General features: G+C 54.7%; 1 protein-coding gene across 4 annotated transcripts; it reads left to right on the top strand.

Moving 5' to 3' along the window:
* Positions 1-9,011: 9,011 nt before the first annotated feature.
* Positions 9,012-23,021, top strand: DMTN (dematin actin binding protein). 4 transcript variants are annotated; one of them, XM_079140371.1, is made up of 14 exons: positions 9,012-9,153; positions 9,362-9,436; positions 9,806-9,961; positions 10,840-10,884; positions 11,240-11,339; positions 11,673-11,729; positions 11,968-12,117; positions 13,386-13,510; positions 13,958-14,063; positions 20,704-20,768; positions 20,905-20,953; positions 21,106-21,359; positions 21,601-21,681; positions 21,820-23,021. In XM_079140371.1, exons 1-14 carry the CDS (start codon positions 9,136-9,138, stop codon positions 21,931-21,933), a joined length of 1,395 nt encoding a protein of 464 aa, XP_078996497.1. In that variant the 5' UTR covers positions 9,012-9,135; the 3' UTR covers positions 21,934-23,021. The 4 variants fall into 4 exon arrangements, with proteins under 4 accessions (XP_078996497.1, XP_078996498.1, XP_078996499.1 ...); XM_079140372.1 differs by lacking the exon at positions 10,840-10,884; XM_079140373.1 differs by lacking the exon at positions 9,362-9,436 and having other exon boundaries at positions 9,013-9,153.
* The last annotated feature ends 644 nt before the right edge of the window (positions 23,022-23,665 follow it).

Below are 23,665 nucleotides of genomic sequence, written 5' to 3'. Positions count from 1 at the left end.
TTGCCTCTCTTCCCTTTCCCTGGCACTTTGGGCTGCAGCCCCTGCCTGGAGCAGGGCTTTGGGTGGTAGCAGGAATGCCCCAGCTCTGGCAGCTTGCTCAGTAGGAGACAGGACTTTGGTGACCAGACCCTGGGTTTGATCTGATCTGGGGAAGAGGGCCTGGGGCTTTCCATGCATACGGAGTCCATGCTGCTAGTCTAATACCTGCTTCCCTGGCCCTGCCCACCTAGATTCCCTGACCAGAAATCCTAGGGACGGAATTGTGGGGGCATGGGTTGGGTAAGGGAGCTGGTCCCTCTTTGCTGAATAATGGAAGAAGAAGCTACAGCCAGCTGCCCACCCATCAGGTGCACTCCAGGTGCACTCCAGGAGCGGTGCACTCAGGGACCCCAATACTGTTGATCTGGAGTCTGCTCCTGAGCCCCTCCTAACCCTGGCTGGCCAGGCTGGGTGGGACCAATGGAGAATGAGGCTGGTGGAGGGTGCGGTTGCAGGCCTGGCCTCTGCTTTCTCGGTCCTGGGTCCTGGTGCAGTTGTGCCTGATGGGGCTGGGTGCTGAGCAGACATGGGCCCTCCAGGGTCCTGGGGTCCCTGTCCCAGATCTAGAGGTCCCTTGGGCCTGGCAGAGTGAGCTTCCTTTCTTGGGCAGGCGCACCTGGTGGTTCCCTCCCAGGAGACTTGTTGCCAGGTTATGAGAGTCAGGGGAGGGGGCCAGTCTCAAAGGCAGGCTGTGCAGCTGTGGGAGTGAGGGACTTGGGGAGGCCTCCAGGGTCCTGCGAGTGTTGTTGCTTGTACACGTGCTCAGCTCAGGGACGGTGGCAGCATGTGGTGTGGGGGGCTGAGGGTAGAGAACGGTTGCCAAGGGGAGGATCAGTGGGTGGGTTCAAGTGGGTGTCCTCAGCACCATGTGGCGCTGTGTGGGGGCCTTGCTGGGAGAGTGGGGGCGTGATCTGGCAAGCATTGCTGCGGAGTCGCCCCGTGTGCACCTGTGTGCACGTGTTCTGTCTGTAACTGTGTGTTGGCGTGGGGCTCTTCGGCCCATGTGCACCTGTGAGTCTTGTCTCAGTGCTGCTAGCCTCTCTGTGGCCAGGCCAACACCTGGGCCAGGGTGTCCTCTGGTGGTCAGATATCTGCAGAACGATTCTTTCAGAGCTTATGAGCAAAGAGAGAATAGGGATGTCCCAGAATTTCAAAAGAATTTACTGAGAACGAGCCCACCACCTCCCACAGCTCTCCCCGAGTAGTTTGGACATCAGGACCAGATATAAGCAGAGGCTGGAGCAGGAGCAAGTTGGGACCAAGCAAGCTCAGGGGGTTGGGGGAACTTAGGAGAGGCCTCGTCAAAGGGAGGGTATATAGAGATGATCTTCAAACCCAGGGAAGAGAAAGATCCAAGCAAAAATGATGACTAGATACCCATTTATGGGGGTCAGAGGGGAAACGGGCCAGAGGCTCCATCCTGTGTCATCTACAGGGGTAAGGCAAAGCCTGGAGCAGGTGGTCTCTGGGCTTACTACCTGCCCCTGCCTGATCCTGCTCAGAGTGAGAGAGTGTCATACCGCGTTGTCATTACAGGCACCCTATTCCTAGCAGGTAGAACAAGCATTTTAAAAATTGCCTGGGGGAGACGCAGAAAATGAGAGAAGAAAAGGAAGGTCCCAGGTTTTCCCATCCTTAGAAAGGCCTGGGGTTCAGGCCTGGTCTCAGTAAGGGATACCTGGTGAGCCATTGGCCTGGAGCAGGCCTGAGCCCTCCCTTGTCCAGCATCCTGCCTCACCCTCCAGTGCATTCACACATAGCCACTGGAGTGCGCCTGGTTCCTGCCCTGTGGTCTGCTCCACTGGCCCTTGGCCTTCTCCTCCCCACCCTGGGATGCTGTTTTGGGAACTGGTGACCTAGCTGGATCCTGCCTTTATTTCTGGCATTGAGTTGTTGCCACAGCAACTGCGGAGGTGGGGCCCAAAGGGGGAGAGGGAGAGGGTGAAAGGGAAAGAGAGAAGGAGGGAGAAAAGACGAAAACGGAAAATAGAAAGGGAAAGAGAGGCAGGAAGACAGGGGCGAGGCAGTCACACTGACTGACACAGAGGCAGAGGCAGCGCTGGGCCAGCCTGACCCCAGCCCACTTGACCAGCTCGCCTCACTTCCTAACTCCTTCACGTCTGCGATGCCTCCAGCCTGGCTGGACCTTGCCCGGTGGCACAGAGCTGGGTCCCCCAGACTCCCAGCTCCTGTTCTACAGGTGAGATTGGCAGACCAAGTTCCAAGTTCAGATTGAAGTGTATTCTTTGGGGATTCATTGCAAAAAGCACTCATTGGCTTTGGCCCACACTGCCTGGGAAGGAATTCCACCTTGACTCCCCCGGGGCGGCACTTGGCTGGTCACCCTCTCAGCCTCATCTCTAGTGAGCAGAGTGCTGGTTTGTGAGAAGTTCACTGCGGACACGTGAGAGTTCTTAGCACGGGAGCTGGCCCAGGCGGGTCGTGCTGGCAGAGGATGGAGAGCAAAGGCCGGACCAGAGACCTGAGGCCTAAGGCTGCGGTTCTGCTGGGCGTTGGGCGTCGGGCATCGGGCATCGGAGGGCCCGGAGGGGTGCCAGATGCCTTCCCTGCTCCAAGTCTGGATTTGACCCTGCCAGGAGCAAAAGCCTTGGGGCTGGGTGGGCACAAACTGAGAGGTCCCTGCAGGCAGGTCTTATCACCTACTTCCCAGGGAGCTGCCTGGCTCTGGTTGGAGATGAGAGGGTGGGTGGTGTGAGGTGGGGCTGGGCTGGTGGCTCAGATAAGGCAGGGACACACAGCTGGGGGAGGGTGGGGCCAATGGGAGGATGAGAAGCCTGCTGGCAGCCTCCCAGAGCCCAGGAGGCTGAGAAGTCCCTTCCGCCACCTGGGCTTGCCTGCCGCCAAGCTTTCCTCTTCCCATCCTCCCTCCCTTCCTGCTGCAGTCTGCCCTTTTGGTCTGTCTGTGGAGGTCGCTGGGACCTCTGGAATGCAGGGAGCTAGGCAAGGAGTGTGCATGGATGGGAGAGGGGGCCGAGCCTGCAGTGGGGCAGGGAAGAATCAGGTTTGGGGAAGGGGCAACCCGTGGGTGGAGTAGCAGGTGCCTGCCTGGTGATTTAAGGAGCCAGAAAATGCTCGCATGCATTCTCTCTCTCTCTCTCTCAAGCCAAACGTTCTCCTTGCTTGCTTTCTGGCAACCTAAAATTTCAGCAATAAGAACTTGATTCCTTAAGGCCCAGCCCAAATTAAAAAGCAAATGCTCCCAGAGGGGTATGATGGTAATTCTGCCTTCGGAACCTCCAGGGAAGTAACTGAGCAGCTTGCTCTCTGACCCGGGGCCAGCCCTGGGACTGGATGTGGAACCCTGAAAGAGCCAGGGGCAGGAGCCCCAGATGTTGGGCAAGACGTGCAGCGGGGCCTGTGGATAAGGAGGGGCTGGGAGGTGAGGAACTGAGGAGCTGGTGACTAACATCACAGTTTTGCGCGGGAAGAAGCTGAGGCAGCGTGAAGACCCGCTCTTCAAACCCGGATTCTTGTGACCAAGTCAGAAAGATTTCAGACATGTGGCTCAGAGCAGAAGGAATGAGTTTACTGCTGGAACAGGAAAAGGGAAAGAGGACACGCTCAAGGGAGAGAGTGTGTCCTCTCAGAGAAGAGGGGAATCGCATGTAAAACTCGAGTAAAACTCCAGTTTTACTGGGGATCCCAAAGAATTCCAGAGAATCCCACCCAGGTCCATCTCTTATTATTTTTTTTTAATTAGTTGAGCTATATATATAGCTTGTTAAAAATATACTTTTAGTTGTAAATGGACACAATACCTTTATTTTATTTATTTTTATGTGGTGCTGAGGATCAAACCCAGTGCCACACCCATGCAAAGCAAGCGCCCCATCACTGAGCTACAGCCCCAACCCTCAGGTCCACATCTTGACTGACAGCAGGGTAACATCAGACTTTCAAGTCCCCACTGTCATGGCAACATTAGGTCACCTTGGCCAGTGCTGACTGGTTCTAATTGTATTCTTAGCGATACATCCTTTCAAATTTTATGGTTAGGAAGAATTATCCTTATCTCCCACAGTTTCAGGATCTGGTCACAAAAGTCTCCTTCGGGGTAACTTGGGTTCCTCTTATCAACATTATATTGGGCCTGCATTTCTCCTGCAGTGAACAGGTAGTTTGCTGAGGAATGTGACATATCCTGTCCACTGAGGCAGGCAGGGCTGCAGGTGAATTGCTTCTTGGAAAAGAAAGCACGTGGGGGTCAGCACGGTGGGCCCATTTGATAGGATTATTCTCTTAACTTCATGTTCCCACCATTCACATCTATCTGTCCCCTAACAGTATCATGGTTAATGGGCTTAAATTTTACATAGTACTGTGTCCTTGACCAACTACCTAACTCAATTTCCTCTCCACAAACCTGAGATGATAATAATAATCACTTAGCAGGATTGGATGTCAGGATTTTTTTTGGGGGGTGGGGGGATACCAGGGATTGAACTCAGGGGTACTCAACCACTGAGCCACATCCCCAGCACTATTTTGTATTTTATTTAGAGACAGGGTCTCACTGAGTTGCTTAGTGCCTTGCTTTTGCTAAGGCTGGCTTTGAACTTGAGATCCTCCTGCCTCAGCCTCCTCAGCTGCTGGGATTACAGGCTGGCAGATGTCAGGATTAAGTAGAAGAAAGAATGTAAAGTGCCCAGCACAGTGCCAGCCATAAAGAAGATGTATTGTTATTATCACTATTATCACTGTTTTGGTGATCCTGGGGATCACAGGGCCTCACACATTCTAGGCAGGTGCTCTACCACTGATATATTTCCTGCCCTTTTATAAGTTTGAAACATGATCTTGCTAAATTGCCCAGACTGACCTCCAACTTGGGATCCTCTTGCCTAGGCCTCCTGAATAGCTGGGGTAACAAGTCTATGCCATCATGCCTGGCACACACCAAGTATTAAATCTTACTCTGACCATCAATATCTGGAATCATGTTCCCACAGGCTGTGCCATTGGCCTGGTGTTTGCACACGTGTGAGTGCAGGTCTCGGTGTCCGACAAGGTGTGTGCGCTGGCACATGGCTCACCCCAGATCCCTCCCCATCTCCTCTCCTGAGCAGTCGCCACTTTGAGTGACAGCCACTGCCCCCTCTGTACCCCTAAAATGGTGTTTAGGGGAGGGCACCAGGGCCACCTCCAGGCTCAGCTCCAGAACACTCACATTCTACCCAGGCCTACCCAAGCCTCGCTGTGCTCAGCTCTACCTGCTCTTCAGAGAGACACCTCCAAACCTCTACTCACTGCCCTGGGCTACCTGTAAGATCAGCACCTAACCTCTCTCACTGGGAAAATACAAGTCTCCCAATTGGCTCCCTTTAGATGTCCCTATGTCCCCGTTACCCAACTTCTTGACCTTTCCCCTCCTTTGAGGAAGCACGTGCTGTCTTCCAAAGCCATTCCTCCACTTGGGCACAGACCCATCCCCTTTCTCCCTGCTGGCGCCTCACTCCACCCAGTGTTCCCGCTCCTGCAGCCTCAGCCCTTCCTCTGCTTGCCTCCTCCTTTGCTGCCTGCCATCATGGTTGGCTCCCCTTCCCTTAAAAACCCACAACTTGCCTCTTCTTCCAAAGTCACCCTCCCAGCACTCTCCTGTCTTGCTAGGGCACTACTTGGAAGTGACACTTGCCCTCTGCATATAGCCTGGTCAGGCCCTGCCTCTCTGTCACCCCAAACCAGGAGGCCATTGGGCCTTGAGGTGGAACTGGAGGGAAATCCCTCTGGCACCTCTCCCGCCCTCCTCCCCATGGCAACAGCCTCTGGCTTCCCTGGCACTCTGGTTTCGGAGTCCTTCCACCCCTCCTGTCCTCCGTCTCAATGTGAAGTGCACACTTACTGGTCTCAGGCCTTTTGCTGAAGATGCAGAGGATCGCCAGACACACTCCCTGCCCCAGGATCTGGCCACCTGCTTCCCCAGCCCCCTTTCTGATTGTGCCCGCCCTGGCTATTTCTTTCTTCCAGTCCCCAAGTGTTTCTTAGGCTGCCGTGTTGACCTTCTTTCTCCCTCAGCAATCACTGTATTGACTACCGCCCCAGCCCAGCCCCAGCCCCAGCTGCTTTCCTCCTGGACCTTCCCACCTGCTGCTACCCCTCCTCCTTCCAGTCTCTGCATGGCACCTGCCCTCCCCTGGGGAGCCGGTCTTGCTTTGCACCAGCTGCCTCTAGGTTTCCCGGTTTGCCTGCTAACCTTCTCAGCCCCCTGATCTAGACCTTCACAGTCCTCTGCTTAAATGCCGGTGCAGCTTCCCGGCTGGTTTCCCTGTGGACTGCCTCTGCCTGTCCGGTCCAGCTCCAGGCCTGCAGCTAGATGGGCTTCCCCCAAACACTGTGTGGATCCTCTCACTTCTTTAGTTAACAAACAAACAAAAACTACAAAAACAAGTTTTTACTTCTATTTCTTTCCCACAGAACATAATCTAACTCCTGTGTGGGACCCTCCTCCTGTTCCAAAAGTATCTCAAGCCTCAAGCTCTACCATCCAGCCATATCTGCTGTCCCCCAGATAGACCCAGGGTGTCCCCATGTACCACCTTTGCTCTTGTCACTTCCTCTCTCAAAATTCCTTTTTTCTTTTTCTTTTTTTTTTTTGTATGACCTCAAACTTGACCTCCTGCTCCAAGGAACCTAATTTCCCCTGCTGACACCCCGGCAAGGGTAATCTGTCTGTCCCTGACTTATCCTAGCCTATGCTGTCTTGCGACACATGTGGTTGTTCATCCCGCATGGGAGTTATCTGCAGGCAGGCCTGTCTTCTGGAAGGGCGCTTCATTGCTTTGACTCATCCTCCTGTTCTCCTTGGGGCTCCTCACAGTGCATCACGCTGTGCTCACTGCAGAATAGGTGCTCAGAAAGGATTTGCAGAGTGGATGGATAGAACAATACATGCCTGGTGGGTGGGTGGGCGGGGGATGGAGAAGCACTTGCTTCTAGGGCTGAGCCAAGTGTATAGTGAGTGTAACAATAGCTATTAGCAATAGTAAAAGCAGTGAGAACTTACAGGTCTTCTAACACTACAGGAATGTTTTGTGTTGCTTACGCCTAGTTAAAAGCATCTCACAGTGAGTACTAAGAAATCAACGGGAGCTTGAAGCTCTGGAACAGTCTTCTCTCTTTTTCATCTTTGGTACTCAGGGTTAGTCTCACCAAGTTGCTGACACGGGCCTTGCAATTCTCCTGCTTCAACCTTCCGAGTTGCTGGGATTAAAGCATGCACCACCAAGCCAGGCTGAATGGGAAGCTTTCCCTGAGAACCAGATGCTAAAGTGCATCAGGTGGCCAGTCTTGTCTTGGAGATGCTATGGTTCTAGAATTCCAAGAAGACTTGATAAATTGAGCAGATCCAAGTCTGTGTCCATGGTGCACAGAGTAGACGCCATGAATTAGGCTATGCTGAGGACAGCCATTTTTAGCCTGGACAAATCTTTTACCTCTCTGAGCCTCAGGTTCCTTGTCTGCATAATGGGCCTACCCTACAGGATTGTCGTGGTCATTGCTGCCCTCCAGGGTTAGCAGTCAGGCAGCATGTGATCAGCTGCTTAGTTGTGTGGTTCTTTTTTAGGTCCACTGGAATGCAGAGAAGGGCTTACCAGGAAGGACTAGAAGAGCAGGGGAGGGGACTTGCAGATGAACCTGGAGACACGGGTAGCACTGGGGAGACAAAGATGTGGGCAGACGTGTGTGTGAGGACGGTCGGGAGCCAAGGCCCGGAAGTGGGAGTAAGGGCTGCTTGTGTGGCGGGCAGATGGGTTTGGTGACTGAGTGGGAGCAGAATGGCCTGATAAGAGTACAGGTGAAAAGACTGGGAGCACCAGTGGCCTCCCTCAGTCTTTGGTGACTGTTGCCAGGAATGGCTACGGAAAAGCCCCTAAGCTGTCAGTCTGTGGGGAGGTGGAAGTACAGGGGATGTGTCGTATTTTACAATCCACTCATAACTTGCCTGATCCTTACAGCAACCCTATGACTCAGGGACTGTTACTACCCCTCATTTTCTAAATGAGAAGCTCAGAAAGAGTAAATAACTTGTCCAGGGTCACAGAGCATCTGAGTAGCAGAGTTCCTCAAGCCCAGGCACTCTGGCTTCAGAGCAGTCCGAGCTGATCGTCACCACCTTAACCTCCTTGTTGTACTTTCTGTAGCTGACAGTTCTCTTCATTTTGTGGCTTATTGCCTGCAGATGGATAGGCAGCCCTGCCGCTGCCACATTGGACCTAGCTGGAGGCTCACTGCGTGTTAAGGGGTGCAGGACAGGGAGGAGAGGGGGGAATTGCTGGGAGAGTCACCTAGGGAGAAGGTGTGGGCCATGGTCACCATCTCCTGCTCCAGACCAGACTTGGTACGCTGGGTACAGACATTCTGAGAACTTCGTGGGAAGCAGGGATGGAGCGCAGGCCCCGAGGATGCCTTGCCAAGTCCCTCAGGAAGACTGCCTGCTGGACCAGGAACGCCAGGGGCTGTGGGCCCCCTCTGGGGCCAGCAGCAGTGTCCAGCCAGTGGCCTGGCCGTGGAACTCCGTGCACTTCCCCGCACCGCCCCTCCTCCCCACGTCCCTGCGCTCGCCCCTAAGTATGACCATGTTCCTCGGTGTCAGTGTCACTGGGAGAATGAAGGAGAGACGGGCCGCGGGACACGGCTGGGGTGGGAGAGGGCCTGAAACCCGGACTCCTGCGGGCCGGGGCAGGCAGGTGTGACAAGGCAGGGGATGTGAAGGCCACACTGCACGGGGAGCCGGCTGACCCCTGCCGTCATTTCCTCCGGAGCCAGAGAACAATGGCTCAAAAACAAGTGCCGCGGTCCGCCCGGCCGCCTCGGTCCGCACGCGCGCCTTGCCGGGCCGGCCGGACGGAGAGCTGAGCGCAGCGCCGCGGGACCCCGCCTAACGGCCCTCTGGCCGCCACCCTCCCTGTCCTTCCAGACCTGCCTCGCGCCCGGCAGCCTGGAGAATCGCCGCGGGATGAGGATGCGACAGCGCGGGGGGACGCCCTTGCTGCGGGAGCCGGGCCGCGCCTGACACCCCGTCCTCTCCACTCGCGCACAGGCCTCTGCGAGTGAGCGGCGTGGCGAGCTCCGTGCCGCATGGAACGGCTGCAGAAGGTGCGCGGGCGGCGCCCGCCCCGGGCCGGGGGCGCTGGGGTCGGGGTGGGGGCCGGCTGCCCGCGAGGGCCAGCTCGGGAGTCGAAGGCGCCACCTGGTGGCCGCCCGCCGCGCAGCACGCCGGGTCCCCGGAGGCCTAGGGCAGACCCGCGCCCCCGCCCTCGCACCCACGCACATGCCCACTCGGCCGCCTTCTCGCTCTCCCCAGCAACCTCTTACCTCCCCTGGGAGCGTCAGCTCCTCCCGAGACTCCAGTGTGCCCGGCTCTCCCTCCAGCATCGTGGTGAGTACCCCTGGCCGCCACCAGCACCGCAGGCAGGCTGGGAGGAGGGAGGGCGGCACCCCGCTTCACTCAGAGCCCCCCTGCTGGTCCTGCCGGCGCCTGGCAGGTGGAGAGAAGCCGGAGCAGGGACGGTCCCCACCGCCCCGGCCCGGTCTAGCCTTGGTGCCTTCAAAGTGCTAGTCAAAGGACTATGGTGCTTTTTAAGCCATCTAAATCCTTAAACTTAAGACAATGAGCTATCAACTTGTGAGAGTGGACATCTAAAATGGCTGCCCACTTTCTTGGCAACAAACTAAGCCCAGCCAGCAAGGGCAGTGTCCTAGGAAAGGGTTTCAGCACATCTGTTTCATTTGCCCCATTTCCCCTCAGGCCAAGATGGATAACCAGGTGCTGGGCTACAAGGACCTGGCTGCCATCCCCAAAGACAAGGCCATCCTGGACATCGAGAGGCCGGACCTCATGATCTACGAGCCCCACTTTACCTATTCCCTCCTCGATCATGTGGAGCTGCCCAGAAGCCGGGAGGTGAGTGGGGTTAGGGACTGGCTCCCCAGCCTACTGGAGGGTGACTGGGATCCCTCTGTGCCGTCTCTCCCAGAAGCCAACCTCCACCCAAGGAAAAAGGGACCGTGCGTGGGAATCAGGTGGGAATCAGGGAATTGACGGACTGGCATTTGCAGAGAGCAGGCAGCAGAGCTCAAGGTTAGGGTGGGGCCACATGTAGAGAGCTGGGGAAGCCACCTTTGAATGGTAGTGGCATAGAGTGGGGTTGCGTGGGGAAAGGGTAGAGTAGGTAGCAGGACAAGATGTATAGAAAGAGCTTAGCGCTGAACTTGGGGGCTGGAAGTCCTAGCTCAGGTCCATTATGACGTTGCGGCCTCTGTTTCCTCTCCTGTAACAAAGGTGACAGCTCTGCCTGTCTACCCCACTAGGTGCCTGAAGCAGTGCACAGGCAGGTATTTTGTCATTTGTATTTAAGAAAGGGACAGGATCATGGCTGAGCAGTGAGCTGGGGACAGACGGTGGAGGGACTTAAATACCTGGCCAGAAAGCAGACTTCTTCCCTGGCTGCTTGATGGCAGTGTCCCTGCCATTCCTTGTTAGTCTCTGAGGACAGGGCCTTAGCTAGTTGGCAGTTGGCCCTCAGAGCATCCAGCACACTGCTCCAAGATGGCAGGCTGCTTCCTGCTTAATATGGAAAGACTCAGGACTCCGTCCTGAGAATACCAGGAAGAAGAAGGATGGAAGGCCAGCACTGGGAGTTGGCAAAGATCCCAGAGAGAAGAGAATGGCTAGGGAAGTGTGTGGAATTGGGTGGAGGGGGAAGTGGCCCCTGCGAGGTTCCAGGGATGAGGGTTGAATCCCACCCTTGTGACTCTGACCCGCCCCCTCTCCATTCACAGCGCTCTCTGTCGCCCAAATCCACATCCCCCCCACCATCCCCAGAGGTGAGTCTGTCCCACCCTGAAACCTGCCCAGCCCTGTTCTGATGGGGCCCCCAACTCCCCTCCCCCTAGGATCCAGACTGAGCTCTGCAGAGTACAGGGGATGACAGACTCAGCAGATCCCAGCCAGTCACTGGCCAACTCTGTGCCCATCTGTGTGTCTGACCCAGGACTCATTTAACACTCTCCCTGGGCAGATGGAGTCCTTGAATGCCCTTCCTCTGCCACAGTGTTGCTCTGGGGCTGGGACATAGGCTGCCTGGGTAGGAAGACAGTGAAGGGTGAGAGGCGAAATGGTGTACCTGTGGCCAGAGGGGTGACGTGGGGGACCTGGAAGCTGCATACTTCTGTTCTGCAGGTGTGGGCAGAGAGCCGGACCCCTGGAATCATCTCTCAGGCTTCAGCCCCGAGAACCACAGGAACCCCCCGCACCAGCCTGCCCCACTTCCACCATCCTGGTAGGCCTGGTTGCCTGCATGGCTAACCTTGCCCTGTGACTTCTTTCTACTTCAGGACCCCAACCCCTTACTCACAGCCCCCTGCTCCTGGGCCTATGAGCCACCACTGCTGTGGCCAGACCCCCAGACATCAGGACCCAGGCAGAGCTGCCAGTGCCAGTGGGCCTGTCTTGTTCTCCCTCCTCCCTGACCCCTGGGGGTCAGTGCCAGGCCCTCTAGTTCTGTCTTGGCCCTTGGTCCTATTCCATTTGTCCCTTTCCATTTGTCTCCGTCTCCAGCATTTTCTGCGACCCACATATCTCCCTTCTCATCTGCTCTTGTTCCCTGTCACAGAGACCACCCGCCCAGACTCCAACATCTACAAGAAACCACCCATCTACAAGCAGAGAGGTGAGGTTCCCCTAACTTCCCAGGTTCCCCCTTCTTGCCGCAGGCTGGGGGGTCGTGGCGTGCTGAGGGCTGGCTGGCAGGGGATGGGATAATAACCATTGGTGACTGCATGTGATGTTGACCCTGGCGCTTTGCTGTCTTTTTGCTTCTGCATCCAGGAGCAAACAGGTGTGAGGGGAAGGGAGGGAGCGGGGCCAGGTGGGGCGATGTGTGTGCCAACTCTGGCCTCCGCCTGCAGAGTCCACGGGAGGCAGCCCTCAGAGCAAGCACCTCATCGAGGACATCATCGAGTCCTCCAAGTTTCCCGCAGCCCAGCCCCCTGACCCCAACCAGCCGGCCAAGATTGAGACTGACTACTGGCCATGCCCACCGTCGCTGGCTGTCGTGGGTAGGAAAAGCTGGGGAGAGGGGAGGCAGGGACCCCTCCTCTCTACTCCTTGGCCCCTGTTGAAGCCCCATGAATCCACTTCCACCCCACCCCACGCCCAGTGGCTTTTAGACCTACATGAGCTGTCCCCAGCCCACTGAGCACCTGTCCCTGCTCCCCTGTGGGAGCAGCCTGTTAGTTGTTCCTTCTCCCTGGTTCCTTCATTTATCTGGTCACTCGAGACACATGTCTTAAACTTCTGCTGTGTCCCAGGCCCTGGGATAGGAGCTCTGGGGGAGAGAAACAGAAACAGAGGTCTTGGTTCCAGGGAATTTAAGTCATGCGTCTCTTTTCTTCCATACCAGGGATTGAGCCCAGGGGCACTTAACCACTGAGCCACACCCTCAGACCTTTTTATATTTTATTTAGAGACAGGATCTTGCTAACTTGCTTATGTCCTTGCTAAGTTGCTGAGGCTTTCTTTGAACTCACAATCCTCCTGCCTCAGCCTCCCAAGCTGCTGGAATTACAGGCATGAGCCACCACAACTGGCCCCATGTGTCTCTTTTCTGCTTAGCTTCACAGTGAGGAGAGGAAATGTTACTCTGGTTTTTTTGTACTAGGGATTGAACCTAGGCGTGCCCTACCACTCAGCCATTTTTAATGTATTTTTATTTTGAGACAGGGTCTCACTAAGTTGCTGAGGCTGACCTCAAACTTGTGATCCTCCTGCCTCAGCCTCCCAAGTTGCTGAGATTACAGGCATGTACCGCTGTGCCCAGCTTTATTTTTATTTTTTTAAATTGTTATTATTTTTGGTGCTGGGGATGGAATCCAGGATTTTGTGCATGCTAAGCACATGCTCTACCACAGAGCAGCACCCCCAGCCCCTACTTACTTATTTTGTTTATTTATTAATTTTTATTTATTGTTGTCCTGGGGACTGAACCCAAGGCCTCATGCATATAGACAAGCGCTCTACCACTGAGTCCCTCCCCAGCCCCTTTATTTTATTTTTTTTTAAAGACTTGTAGTTCCAGACTTGATGGTACATGCTATATCCCAGTACTCAGGGGCCCGAGGAGGGAGGATTACTTAAGCGCGTGAGTTTGAAATCAATCTGGACAAGTGGCAAGACTCCCATCTCAAAAAAAAATTTTTTCTTAAATTAAAAAAATATTTAAATAAAAATAAAGAAGAATCTGTAGCTCATGGGGGGGCGAGTGCCCTGTGCAGAGCCCATCCCGAGACGCCGTGGCTGGTGGGCCGTGCTACCTCTTGTCCTCTAGAGACAGAATGGAGGAAGCGGAAGGCATCCCGCAGGGGGGCAGAGGAAGAGGAGGAGGAGGAAGACGATGACTCGGGAGAGGAGATGAAGGCGCTCAGGGAGCGTCAGAAAGAAGAGCTCAGTAAGGTAGCGTCTCAGGCCCCGCTTTGTCATCTGGGGGACACACGTGCTGTCCCATAACTGGCCCCAAGCGATCATGCCAGGAGAGCGTCCTTGTTAAACAAGCAAGAAACCCTCTTCTTCCCAGGATTCCAGGTGCTGCTTTGGAAGGGACTCCTGGACTCTCGGCTCCTGGGGGGTGGGAGTCATGGAGAGGCCACCTTCCCCAGGGCTTGTGCTCCGGCTGGGGCAGCCTGGGACAGAGGTCAGCGCGGTAGAGATCGGCTGAGTTCTTTGAAGAACCCAAGGTGGCTGTAGGTCGGATAAGAACGGGGGACTCTCTGGGCCCCCGGGGCACAAGCCAGCCACCTGGGAAAACCACCCCTCCTCCTTCCTGCAGTTCCCAACTCTGGCCTTAAGGAGGTGAGAAACCGGGATCTGTGTCTCAGCCCGTCTTCCTCCTTCCTTCTCCAGGTCACTTCCAACTTGGGAAAGCTGATCTTGAAAGAAGAGATGGAAAAATCACTGCCTATCCGGAGGAAAACCCGCTCCCTGCCCGACCGGACGCCCTTCCATACCTGTGAGTGCCGTGGAGGGGCCTAGAATCACCCGGCCAGCCTCAGGGCTGCACTGCAAGTGTCCGCTGCGTTGTTAGACGTGGAAGGTGTGGGTCAGCGGGTTGTGTGAACTGAACCAACACTAGCCCAAGGTCTGCCACGCCCTCCGTACTGGGGAGATCAAAGTGAAAAAGAGTCTCATCCTCCAGAAGCCTGTGGTCAGTGGGGCGCTGATACGGAAAGTGGAGTGTGGTACATGTGGCAGGTGTGGAGACAGAGGGTGCGAGGACAGTGACAGGGCCTGGGTGGCTAACCTGAGTCTTAAAGGGTGAGATAAAATGAGCCAGACAAATTAGTGAGAAAGACAGTCTGTCTTTGCAGACATTGGGAACAGCGTGGGGGCAAAGGCAGGGAACGAGCCATATCCTGCCCTGCTCAGAGAACTGCCGAGAGCCAGGATTACAGAGCAGAGTACCATGCAGTGAGGCCAGAGAGACTGGCGTTCTGGGGCTTTGAGTGCCAGGCTTTTGGTGACTTAAAGTTTGCCTGGACTTCCCTAGAGCATATGACCACAGGGAGAGAGACCTGAGAACCCCAAAATGATTTGGCAGGCCTTGCAAAACCTAGACCTAGAAGCCACACTGCATCACTTCTGTTGGCCAAAGCAGGTCACAAGGCAGCCTAGACACCAGGAGGGAGAGAGGCTCTGCCTCTTGATGCAAGGAACTGTAGGGTCATGTTGCAGAAGGTAAGCAGGATGGGCATTGACGGTACCAGCCGTCTTTGGAAATGATCTGCCACACTCTCCAGTCATCTGATCACGTTAGTCAGCTTTCCTTCACTGTGGCAAAAGACTTGAGGTAGCTAACTTTATTAATAAAAAAAAAGGTTCATTAAGCTCACAGTTGTAGAGGTTCAGGGACTCACATCTGGAGACTCTTCTTGCTTGCAGAGTCCTGAGGTGGCATAGGGTTCACATGACAAGAGACTGGGCGAGCAAGTGTGCATCTGTATGTCTGTCTGGTCTCTCCCCCTCTTCTTATAAAACCATCAGGATTCAATCGTGGGGGTTCTATCCTGATGACGTATCTAATCCTAATCACTCTACAAAGGTGCCACCTCTGAACACCGTAGCTGGGTTAAGTCTTCATCGGGTAGCACCTCACAGTGAGGATTAAATTGCACCACAGCCTTGGGGGACACCCTCGGACTGTGTCCACCCAGCCACGGATCTTCAGGGGCCCAGGAGGGAGGGGAGGGATCTGAGGAGAACCTAGGAGGTCGAGTGCGCTGCATGGAACCCCGTGGCTGTGGGGAGCGAGGAGCTGGGGGTCTCGTCTTGGGTGCTGGGTGTCAGCCTCGGCACTGAGATGGCAGAGGCGGGTTTCCAGGGAGCGCAGGGCCTGGTTCCAGGCGGGTGGGGTTGAAATGCCCGGAGGGCCGAGCTCTGCTGCGTTGGGCTGCGTTGGGAGCGATCGCCTTCAGGGCGGATGTGGTGGAAGGGGTGAGAAGAGACGTGGGTAGAGACGGGAAGGCCAGGGCGCCCTGGAGGACCCGTCAGCCAGGACCGGGGAGGGCTGGTTGAGAGGCCTGTGGGAAGGACGTGGCGCCTCAGAATGTGGGAGGCTGACCTGGAGGCCCCTCCTTTGAGGGGTGAGGACGGCTGTGGGGACAGGCCAGCTTAGGCGCTGAGTTGCCTGCTGTGCTTCTGTGTGAGGTGAGGGGTCGGGATGGTGCGGGATTTACCTTATAGCTTTTTTGTTTGGGCAGGGGGGTGGTACTGGGGACTGAACACAGGGGTGCTTGACCACTGAGCCACATCCCCAGCCCTTTTAGTCTTCTACTTAGAGCCAGGGTCTCACTGAGTTGCTTAGGGCCTCCTAAGTTGCTGAGGCTGGCTTTGAACTCACAGTCCTCCTGCCTCAGCCTCCCGAGCCCATGTGCACCACTGTGCCTGGTTTACTGTGCTGATCCACAGGCGGGGCTCTTCCTCCATGGCTGGCGGCAGGAGGGTTGATTGCAGATTAGTGTGTTTAAGGCAGATGCTGAGGGGCCAGCTCACTGCCGCAGAGACACCTGACCACAGGGAGAAGCTGAGAAGGCTGAGATAAGACACCAGAGTTCTCTAGGAGACTGATGGGCCAGTGGGGTGGGGTGAGACTGAGCGGGAGCTACAAACAAGGGTGGCTGCAGCCACCAAGTGGGGTCTCTGACAGCTTGGAGGACAGCACTGGTGGCTGATAACAGGCTCTGCAGTGTGGCCCTTTTGTTTGTTTGGGTTTTTTTGTTTTTTGGTACCAGGGATTTAACCAGGGGTGTCTTACCACTGAGCCACATTCTCAGCCCTTTTTTTATTTAAATTTCAAGACAGGGTCTTGCTAAGTTGCTCAGGGCTTCACTCAGTTGCTGCAGCTGGTCTCGGACTTGCAATCCTCCTGCCTCAGCCTCCTCAGTTGCTGGGATTACAGGTGTTGCCTCCACACCTGGCAGGTTTTCTGATAACAGAGGGAGAAGCAAGCCCCTGGGACTGGGAATTGAAGGACCTATTGTGGCTAAGATGTCAAGAGTGCCCAGGGTGCCAGTTCAGGGTGGGTGGGAAGTTACGTAGGCATCTTAAATACATGCCCTCAGTAGTTGAGGACTGGAGAATGGGGTAGATAGAAGGATGCGTCAGGTTGGATTCACCCTCAGTGTTCTACCAGGTTCTTCTCAGCCAAAAATGAGCTTTGTAACTTGCGTTTGGGCTTTGTAAGGTTGAATAGCCATTTGCTACCCGAATATCACTTTTGGCATGGATTCGTGCATGATCCATGGTCATGGGGTTGTGCAGGTTACTGTTGTATCTGATCAGCCTTAACAGTTCAGAATCACAACAGGCTTGTCTTTCCAGCTAATGGTAGCCTTGGAGCTGTCGGTTTCAAACATAAGTAAGGAGCCCAGCACAGTGGCCCATGACTGTAATCCCAGCTACTCAGGGGGCTGAGACAGGAGGATCACAATTTTGAGGCCAGTTTCAGCAATTTAGGGAGGCCCTAAGCAACCTGGTGTCTCAAAATAAAAAAAAGTTAAAAGGACTGGGGGTGTAGATGCATGGTAGAGCACCCCTGAGTTAGATTCCCTGTACCAAACAAACAAACAACAAACAAGCAAAAAACATCAGTAAGCATCTAGAAGTGATTTGGAGTGAAAAATCTGCCTCTGTGCTTGGCGGGCTGCGATTGCATCAGTTGGTTGCAGTATAAATGTGTACTTATCACAAGCGTGTCCAGGGCTTCAGTCATGAATGGTGATTGCAAAGGCTGATGATTTTCCGTACCGTTGAGTATCTCTTATCTTAAATGCTTGGGACCAGAAGTGTTTCAGATTTTGGAGATCCACCCCACTTCAGATTTTGGAGTATTTGTATAGACTAGTTGAACAACACTCCTAATCCTCATATCCAAAATCAGACATGATGCTCTGAAATCCAAAACTTCATGAGTGTGAGTGATGTCAGCAAAATTTTGGAGAATTTCAAATTTTCAGATTAGGGATGCTAAACCTGTCTGAAAAGAACCCTTAGGTTTCCACTGGGCATGGTGGTGAGGTCTGTAATGCCATCATCTCAGAAGGCTGAGGCAGGAGGATCGCAAGTCAAGGACAACCTTGGCAACTTAGGGAGACCCTGTCTCAAAATAAAAAATAAAAAGACCTGGGGACGTAGCTCAGTAGTAGAGTGCGCCTGGGTTCAATCCCTAGTAGCAAAACTAAATAAACGTTTTTCCTTACAGTTTTGAATCTACTGAGGTTGAACTAATTTATGCATGTGTATGTATGTATTTATTTATTTTTTAAGCGTGGGAAGATACTTTACTCAGACCCTTACAATAGGTATCAGGACTTTTGCAAAGGGATCTCGGAGTGGAGTCGAGAGACTGGGTTCAACTCCAAATGCAATGTGAGCACGTGGGAATTTACAGCCAAGGAGCATGGTGTGTGTTGCGGGGGGGGGGGGGGGGGGGGGGCGGTGGCTAGAAAATGACTAACAAGAAACATCAGGGTTGAGGGTATTCTGGCTAAAAGGACCACACAGTATTTTTACTGGAGACAGAACATCAACCAGGGGTAGCAGAGGTCAGAAATGGAGGATATTGGGGAAGCTGGTGTTCTTGCTAAACTGGCTAAGCAGGATTCTTTGATAGCCCTGGATTTTACAAGAAATGGACTGACCAGATGTGGGTGGTGGCACATGACTGTATTCCCAGCAGCTTGGGAGGCTGAGGCAGGAGGATTGAGTTCAAAGCCAGCCTCATCAATTTAGTGATGCCCTAAGCAACTCAGTGAGACCCTGTCTCTAAATGAAATACAAAAAAGGGCTGGGGACATGGCTCAGTGGTTGTGTGTCCCTGGGTTCAATCCCTGGTACAAAAAAGAAAGAGATAGAGAGAAAAAATGTACCCACGGTCCTAGGAGAGGGTTCTGCAGCCTGATAGAAATTTGGCCACTCTGAGAATCTGTCAGTGTCCCATTTTTTTTTTTTTTTTTTTTTTTTTTGTGGTACTGGGGATTTGAACCCAGGGCCTTGTGCTTGCAAGGCAAGCACTCAACCAACTGAGCTATATCCCCAGCCCTCAGTGTCCCATCTTGTTGAAGAAAAGAAGAGTCATTCTTCTCTCCTTTGAACAATACAAATCCCCGTCCTCATTTGGTCGTCTTCAATTTACTAGAAACCAGCTGAATCGTCTGTAAAGAATATTTGCTGGATGGTGCTAACAGCCATGGATTTAATGAGGAGGAATTTCTATGCAAATACAGAAAAATAGATGATTCCTGTAGTGGGAAACCCAGCGTCCGAGTCCAGAGGGAGGCCGCTGAGATTTCTCCATGTTGGTTTTGAGGACAGCGACAGTCCCACAGATGCTCTGGTTGCAGTTTGAGCGTCTCTGGCGATGGCCTCAGAGGTTCTGGTTCACTTTCTGAGTGGCCCACAGCCCGCGGTTGTCTTCTTCCACAATTCCCACCGCGCACAGTCCTTACCTGCACCGGTCACCTGCCAGCAAGAATCTGGTCTCCAGCGAGTGTTGCTTTTTCTTTTGCATGTATTTTAGGATTTCCAAAGTCTGCTTAATTTCAAGAATTAGAACTTTCAGCCTGTTTTGCTTTTGAGCAAGTTTGGGCTCCATGATTTTCTATGGTTGCTACTGTTCTCCCAGCTTCTTTGGTCCTGTATGTACAGTCTGTATCCTCAGGCTGTTTCTTGAAGGAATCTACCTCCTCCGCAAACATGGTCTCAGGAATCCCCCAGGCGGAGGCTCAGCCTTTTGCCGGCAGCAACTTCTCCTGTGCCACGCCGAGGCTAAACAAATTTAAGCAAAAATATTTGTCAAAACAACTCCTATAGAGCCTGTATACACACCATGTGCAGAATATATAGTCTATAAACCGTATAGAGCCTGCAGTGGTGAATGTCTGTAATCCCCAGCTGACGCGGGAGGCCGAGGCAGGAGGATTGCAGGTTCAAGGCCAGCCTCAGCAGTTTAGTGAGAACCTAAGCAACTTAGCTAGACCCAGCCTCCACATAAAAAATAAAAAGGGCTGGGAATGTGGCTCAGTGGTGAAGTGCCCCTGGGTTCCATCCCTAGTACCAAGACCAACCAAACCAAACAAAAAACAGCAGCGATTTCTAGTACTTGGAGACTGAGCTATACTCCCAGTCCAGTGAACGAGGTTTATTTATTTATTTTTTATTTATTTTTTTTATTTTTATTTTTTGGATGCTGGGGATCGAACCCACCGCCTTGTGCTTACAAGGCAAGCACTCTACTGACTGAGCTGTCTCCCCAACCCCAGTGAATGAGTTTTGAGATCTGTTCAAGCTAAGAATTTTAGTTATGAAGTTCTTTCTAGGGGAGCACATTACTGAAAACAAATTTTCTAGAACTGTAATCTGCAGTGCTTGGTTTAGAGGTCTAATGAAATGTGCAAATTGCCAGGGACATCCAGTGACGGAAATGTGAAGTAGGCTGGCTGCTGGCGTGACCATGACCAGCGGACTCTGCCCAAATGGTGATGGCTTCTGTGTTATAATGGCAGATGTTCAAAGTTTGATGGCTGGCTGGGTGTGGTGGCATATGCCTATAATTCTAGCCCTGGAGGCTGAGGCAGGAGGATCATAAGTTCAAGGCCAACCTCAGTACCTTAGCAAGACCCTGTCTCAATAAACAACAAATATGTTTGGGATTGTAGCTCAGTGTGGAGCAATCCTGGATTCAATCTCCAGTACCACAAAATAATTTTTTTTAATTGCTAACAGTGTTAAATGGTTATAATTATTCCATTATTTCGATTAGACTTTGGATCTATCTGTCTATCCCAGAAGCCTGATTCAGATGGTGAGCCTCCGCTTAGGCTCAGGATTTTCACACTCAGACTTTTGGTCTGATTGTGTATTTGGTGTGTTCTTAGACGCGGGAAAAGGCAGTCTGGGTAGATCAGAAGCCCCGGCACTGTGTTGCTTGCTGAAGTTAATGGGCGGGAGCTGGGAGCCAGCCAAAGCCTACCCTGTTCCCCTCAACTCCCCCTTCTCTGCCCACCAAGCAACTTCTGGCAGGGGAAGTCCAGAGGGGCGTCCCTCTGCAGCAGGACTGTCAGGTCCGAGGCACTGAGCCGCTTGCTCTCTTCCAGCCTTGCATCCAGGAACATCTAAGTCATCTTCTCTCCCCTCCTACGGCAGGACCACCCTGAGCCGGGTAAGGCCTCTGCATGGCGGGCTGCATGGGAGAGCTGCTCGCAGAGCACGCCTGGGGGCCTGAGCACCGGGGAACAGGGAGGCGCTCAGTGAGGAGTGTCCCCAGCTTCCTCTGACCCCTTTGTGTCCTTTCCTAGCTACAGTCCACAGACTTCAGCCCATCAGGAAGTGAGGCTGGAAGCCCAGGTGCGAAGCAGGCTGGAGAGAGGGGAAGGGCAGCCCAGGGTCCCGGCAGCCTGTGGGTGGGGGTCTGTGTGAGATGGCGCTGCTGAGCTGCCGGGTGTGGAGGCCTGCCCTCCCTGGGGTCGCCTCTGAACAATGACCCTTGTCTCCCGCAGGCCTGCAGGTGAGTGCCCCTGGAGGGGAACAGGTGGAGCACCGGAAGGCAGGGCCAGGCAACCGGCAGCGCTGGGGAAGTTTGGGTGTGGGGCCGCCGAGGGGCCTGGTGAAGACTGCCGAGCCCCAGGGTAAGGCTGGGACGGTCTCCCTGCCCCGCTCTGGCTCACTGCGGCTTTGGTCTCCCCAGAACGGAGAGGGCCAGAGGGGGAGGATGGACCGGGGGAACTCCCTGCCCTGTGTGCTGGAGCAGAAGGTGAGGGCAGGGGACCTGACCGCCACAGCGGGGTGGGCAGTGGGGGGTGAAGCCAGCAAGTCGAATGCGCTCGGGGTCCTCCTGGAGACGGTCATGGGTGGCAGCAGGGGAACCTCGGGAGATGGATGGCAAGATGGCATGGACCCAGTGGCCTCTGCAGGTGGACAAGGGGCCTGGGGAGGAGACGGGTGATGTGGACAGGAGACTCCCTGAGCCTGAGATGGCCTCCCTGCCCCCTCAGATCTATCCGTATGAAATGCTGGTAGTGACCAACAAGGGGCGAACCAAGCTGCCCCCGGGCGTGGATCGGATGCGGCTTGAGGTATGCGGGGAAGAGGCACTGGGGGCGCCGGGCTTCCATGGGGCTCCTGTCTGGTGGGGGGGAGACCTGGGCCTCCATCAGTGCGCCTAGTCACTCGGCACAGTCCTCACCCTGAGCCGCCTGTGCGTCCCCTCACAGCGGCATCTGTCCGCCGAGGACTTCTCCAGGGTCTTCGCCATGTCTCCTGAAGAGTTCAGCAAGCTGGCCCTGTGGAAGCGCAATGAGCTCAAGAAGAAGGCCTCCCTCTTTTGACTGCCTGCCCACCGTCTCCACGACCAGCCCCTCTCCTGTGCTGCTTCAGGGCTCTGGAGCTGGGGCCACTTGACCCCGAAGTGTCCTCTTCCCCTGGTGGGCTAGGAGCAGTGGGAGGCAGGGCAGAAGCAGAGAGGGCTCCATTCCTCAGGGCGAGAGAGTGCCCGGCCTCTGCAGTCCCAGAGCCATGAGGCATGGACTTCCTTCCCCACAATGGGCCGGGGCCTCCTTCTGTCCCTGGTCCACACTGCCCAGCCAAACCCAGCCTGGTCTCCAGCACACAGAGAGTTAATGTTTGCACCCTCTCCCTGCCTGTCACCCCCACATGAAAGTCCCCAGAATTGGGTGAGGAGAAATGAATGGGGTACTAAGTGGTGAGACCGGTCATCTGTCCTGCACAGGTGGTGGGATGAGGCCAGGTCCAGACAGCTCGGGGGCCCTGTGTCCACCTGCCCAAGCACTCCATTCCCTTCTGACAACTCCCTGCACCTGGGCTTCCTGCTTCGCTGACTGGCAGGAGCAGGCTCCAGCTGGGCGTCCAGCAGGGTGGTCTCCCTGCCCTCCAGCTTGCCCTATCTTCTACTTGTGACCCCCAAGCTTTGAAGCCTCCTCCTCCAGCCCCATGGCTTCCCCGGAAGCCTCGGCTTAGAGTGGAGATGCCGCCTATACAATGCCTAGCCTGCCACCAGCGTCCAGGCAGAGCCAGCCAGGGGGCCTTCTAGCACTTGCCCGGGGACCGGCGGAGCCCGGCCTTGAGCCTACCGTGGATGGGATCAAGAGGCTAAGCTTGGGACGTCTCTGAGAGTCCTGGCTCCCAGGTCCCACCCATCCCTGTGCATCCTCCACTACGCTCTCTACAGAATGTAATTTATTGGGGCACCCCTGCTGCTTTCCTCACCTGACGCCCCGCCCTGCCCAGTCGCAGCCCAGCTTTCCTCCTCTCCAGACACGTACGTGTATATAATTATATATATATTTTTGCCCAGGCCTGGGTTTTGTTCCTGCCCAGACCCTGGCATTCCCTTTCCACGTGTGTGTGATCATGCTGGGAGAGGAGACTCTGCTTGGAATTAAAAGGTTGCATTGGGTCCCTAAATCTATTTGTTCTCTGTGAGCCACCAGCCCTGGGTGAGAGGGACAGGTGACATCGGGCTAAGGGAAGCCATGGGAGTGAGGGCTCACGCGCAGCACACACAATTGGAGTGTGTGGAAAGATGGTGCCCACATGCCCCTGCCTAGCCCTGGGCCCCAGGATCAGGGGCTGGTGTAGGCATCTGTCTCCTCTCCTTTGGGGGCCGGTGATGGTGGCAGAGAGGTTGCAGGTGGGAGACAGAAGCCTTGGTGTTTAGGACTGGAGGGAACCTGAGAGGAAGCCTGAGATGACTGCCTCTGTCTTCCACCAGGGCCCTGAGTGGTCACCTTGGTGGTCAGGCTCATCAGCATTGGACCTGATTGCACCTCTCCTGGGCCCATGGTGATCGCTATTCAGTGGGGAAGCCAAACACACAGGGATGGGTGCCGGTGTGGGTGTGTGCGTGTGCAGGTGTGGGGAGTCAGGACAAACAGGAGGGAGCAAGGGACGGCGAGGCCACGGGAGGAGGCCGTGATTGGTCTTGGTCGATGCGGCAAGGCCTCCCAAGGAGGACAGACGTGGGACAGCGTGGCTGAGGGGTCAGATTTGGTCAGAACATCAGAAGGAAGGCTTCAGGTGTGCACGATGAAGGGGGTCAGG

The sequence above is a fragment of the Sciurus vulgaris genome (genome assembly GCF_902686455.1).
Source record: "Sciurus vulgaris genome assembly, chromosome: 5".
NCBI lineage: Eukaryota > Metazoa > Chordata > Mammalia > Rodentia > Sciuridae > Sciurus > Sciurus vulgaris.
This window is presented reverse-complemented; position numbering and strand designations above follow the sequence as displayed.

What these genes read in the sequence shown, in the direction of transcription:
- DMTN (XM_079140371.1), top strand. An exon ending in ACCGTCGCTGGCTGTCGTGG is followed by an intron (nt 12,118 to 13,385) that starts GTAGGAAAAGCT and finishes CTTGTCCTCTAG; the next exon opens with AGACAGAATGGAGGAAGCGG. An exon ending in AAGTGAGGCTGGAAGCCCAG is followed by an intron (nt 20,954 to 21,105) that starts GTGCGAAGCAGG and finishes TGTCTCCCGCAG; the next exon opens with GCCTGCAGGTGAGTGCCCCT.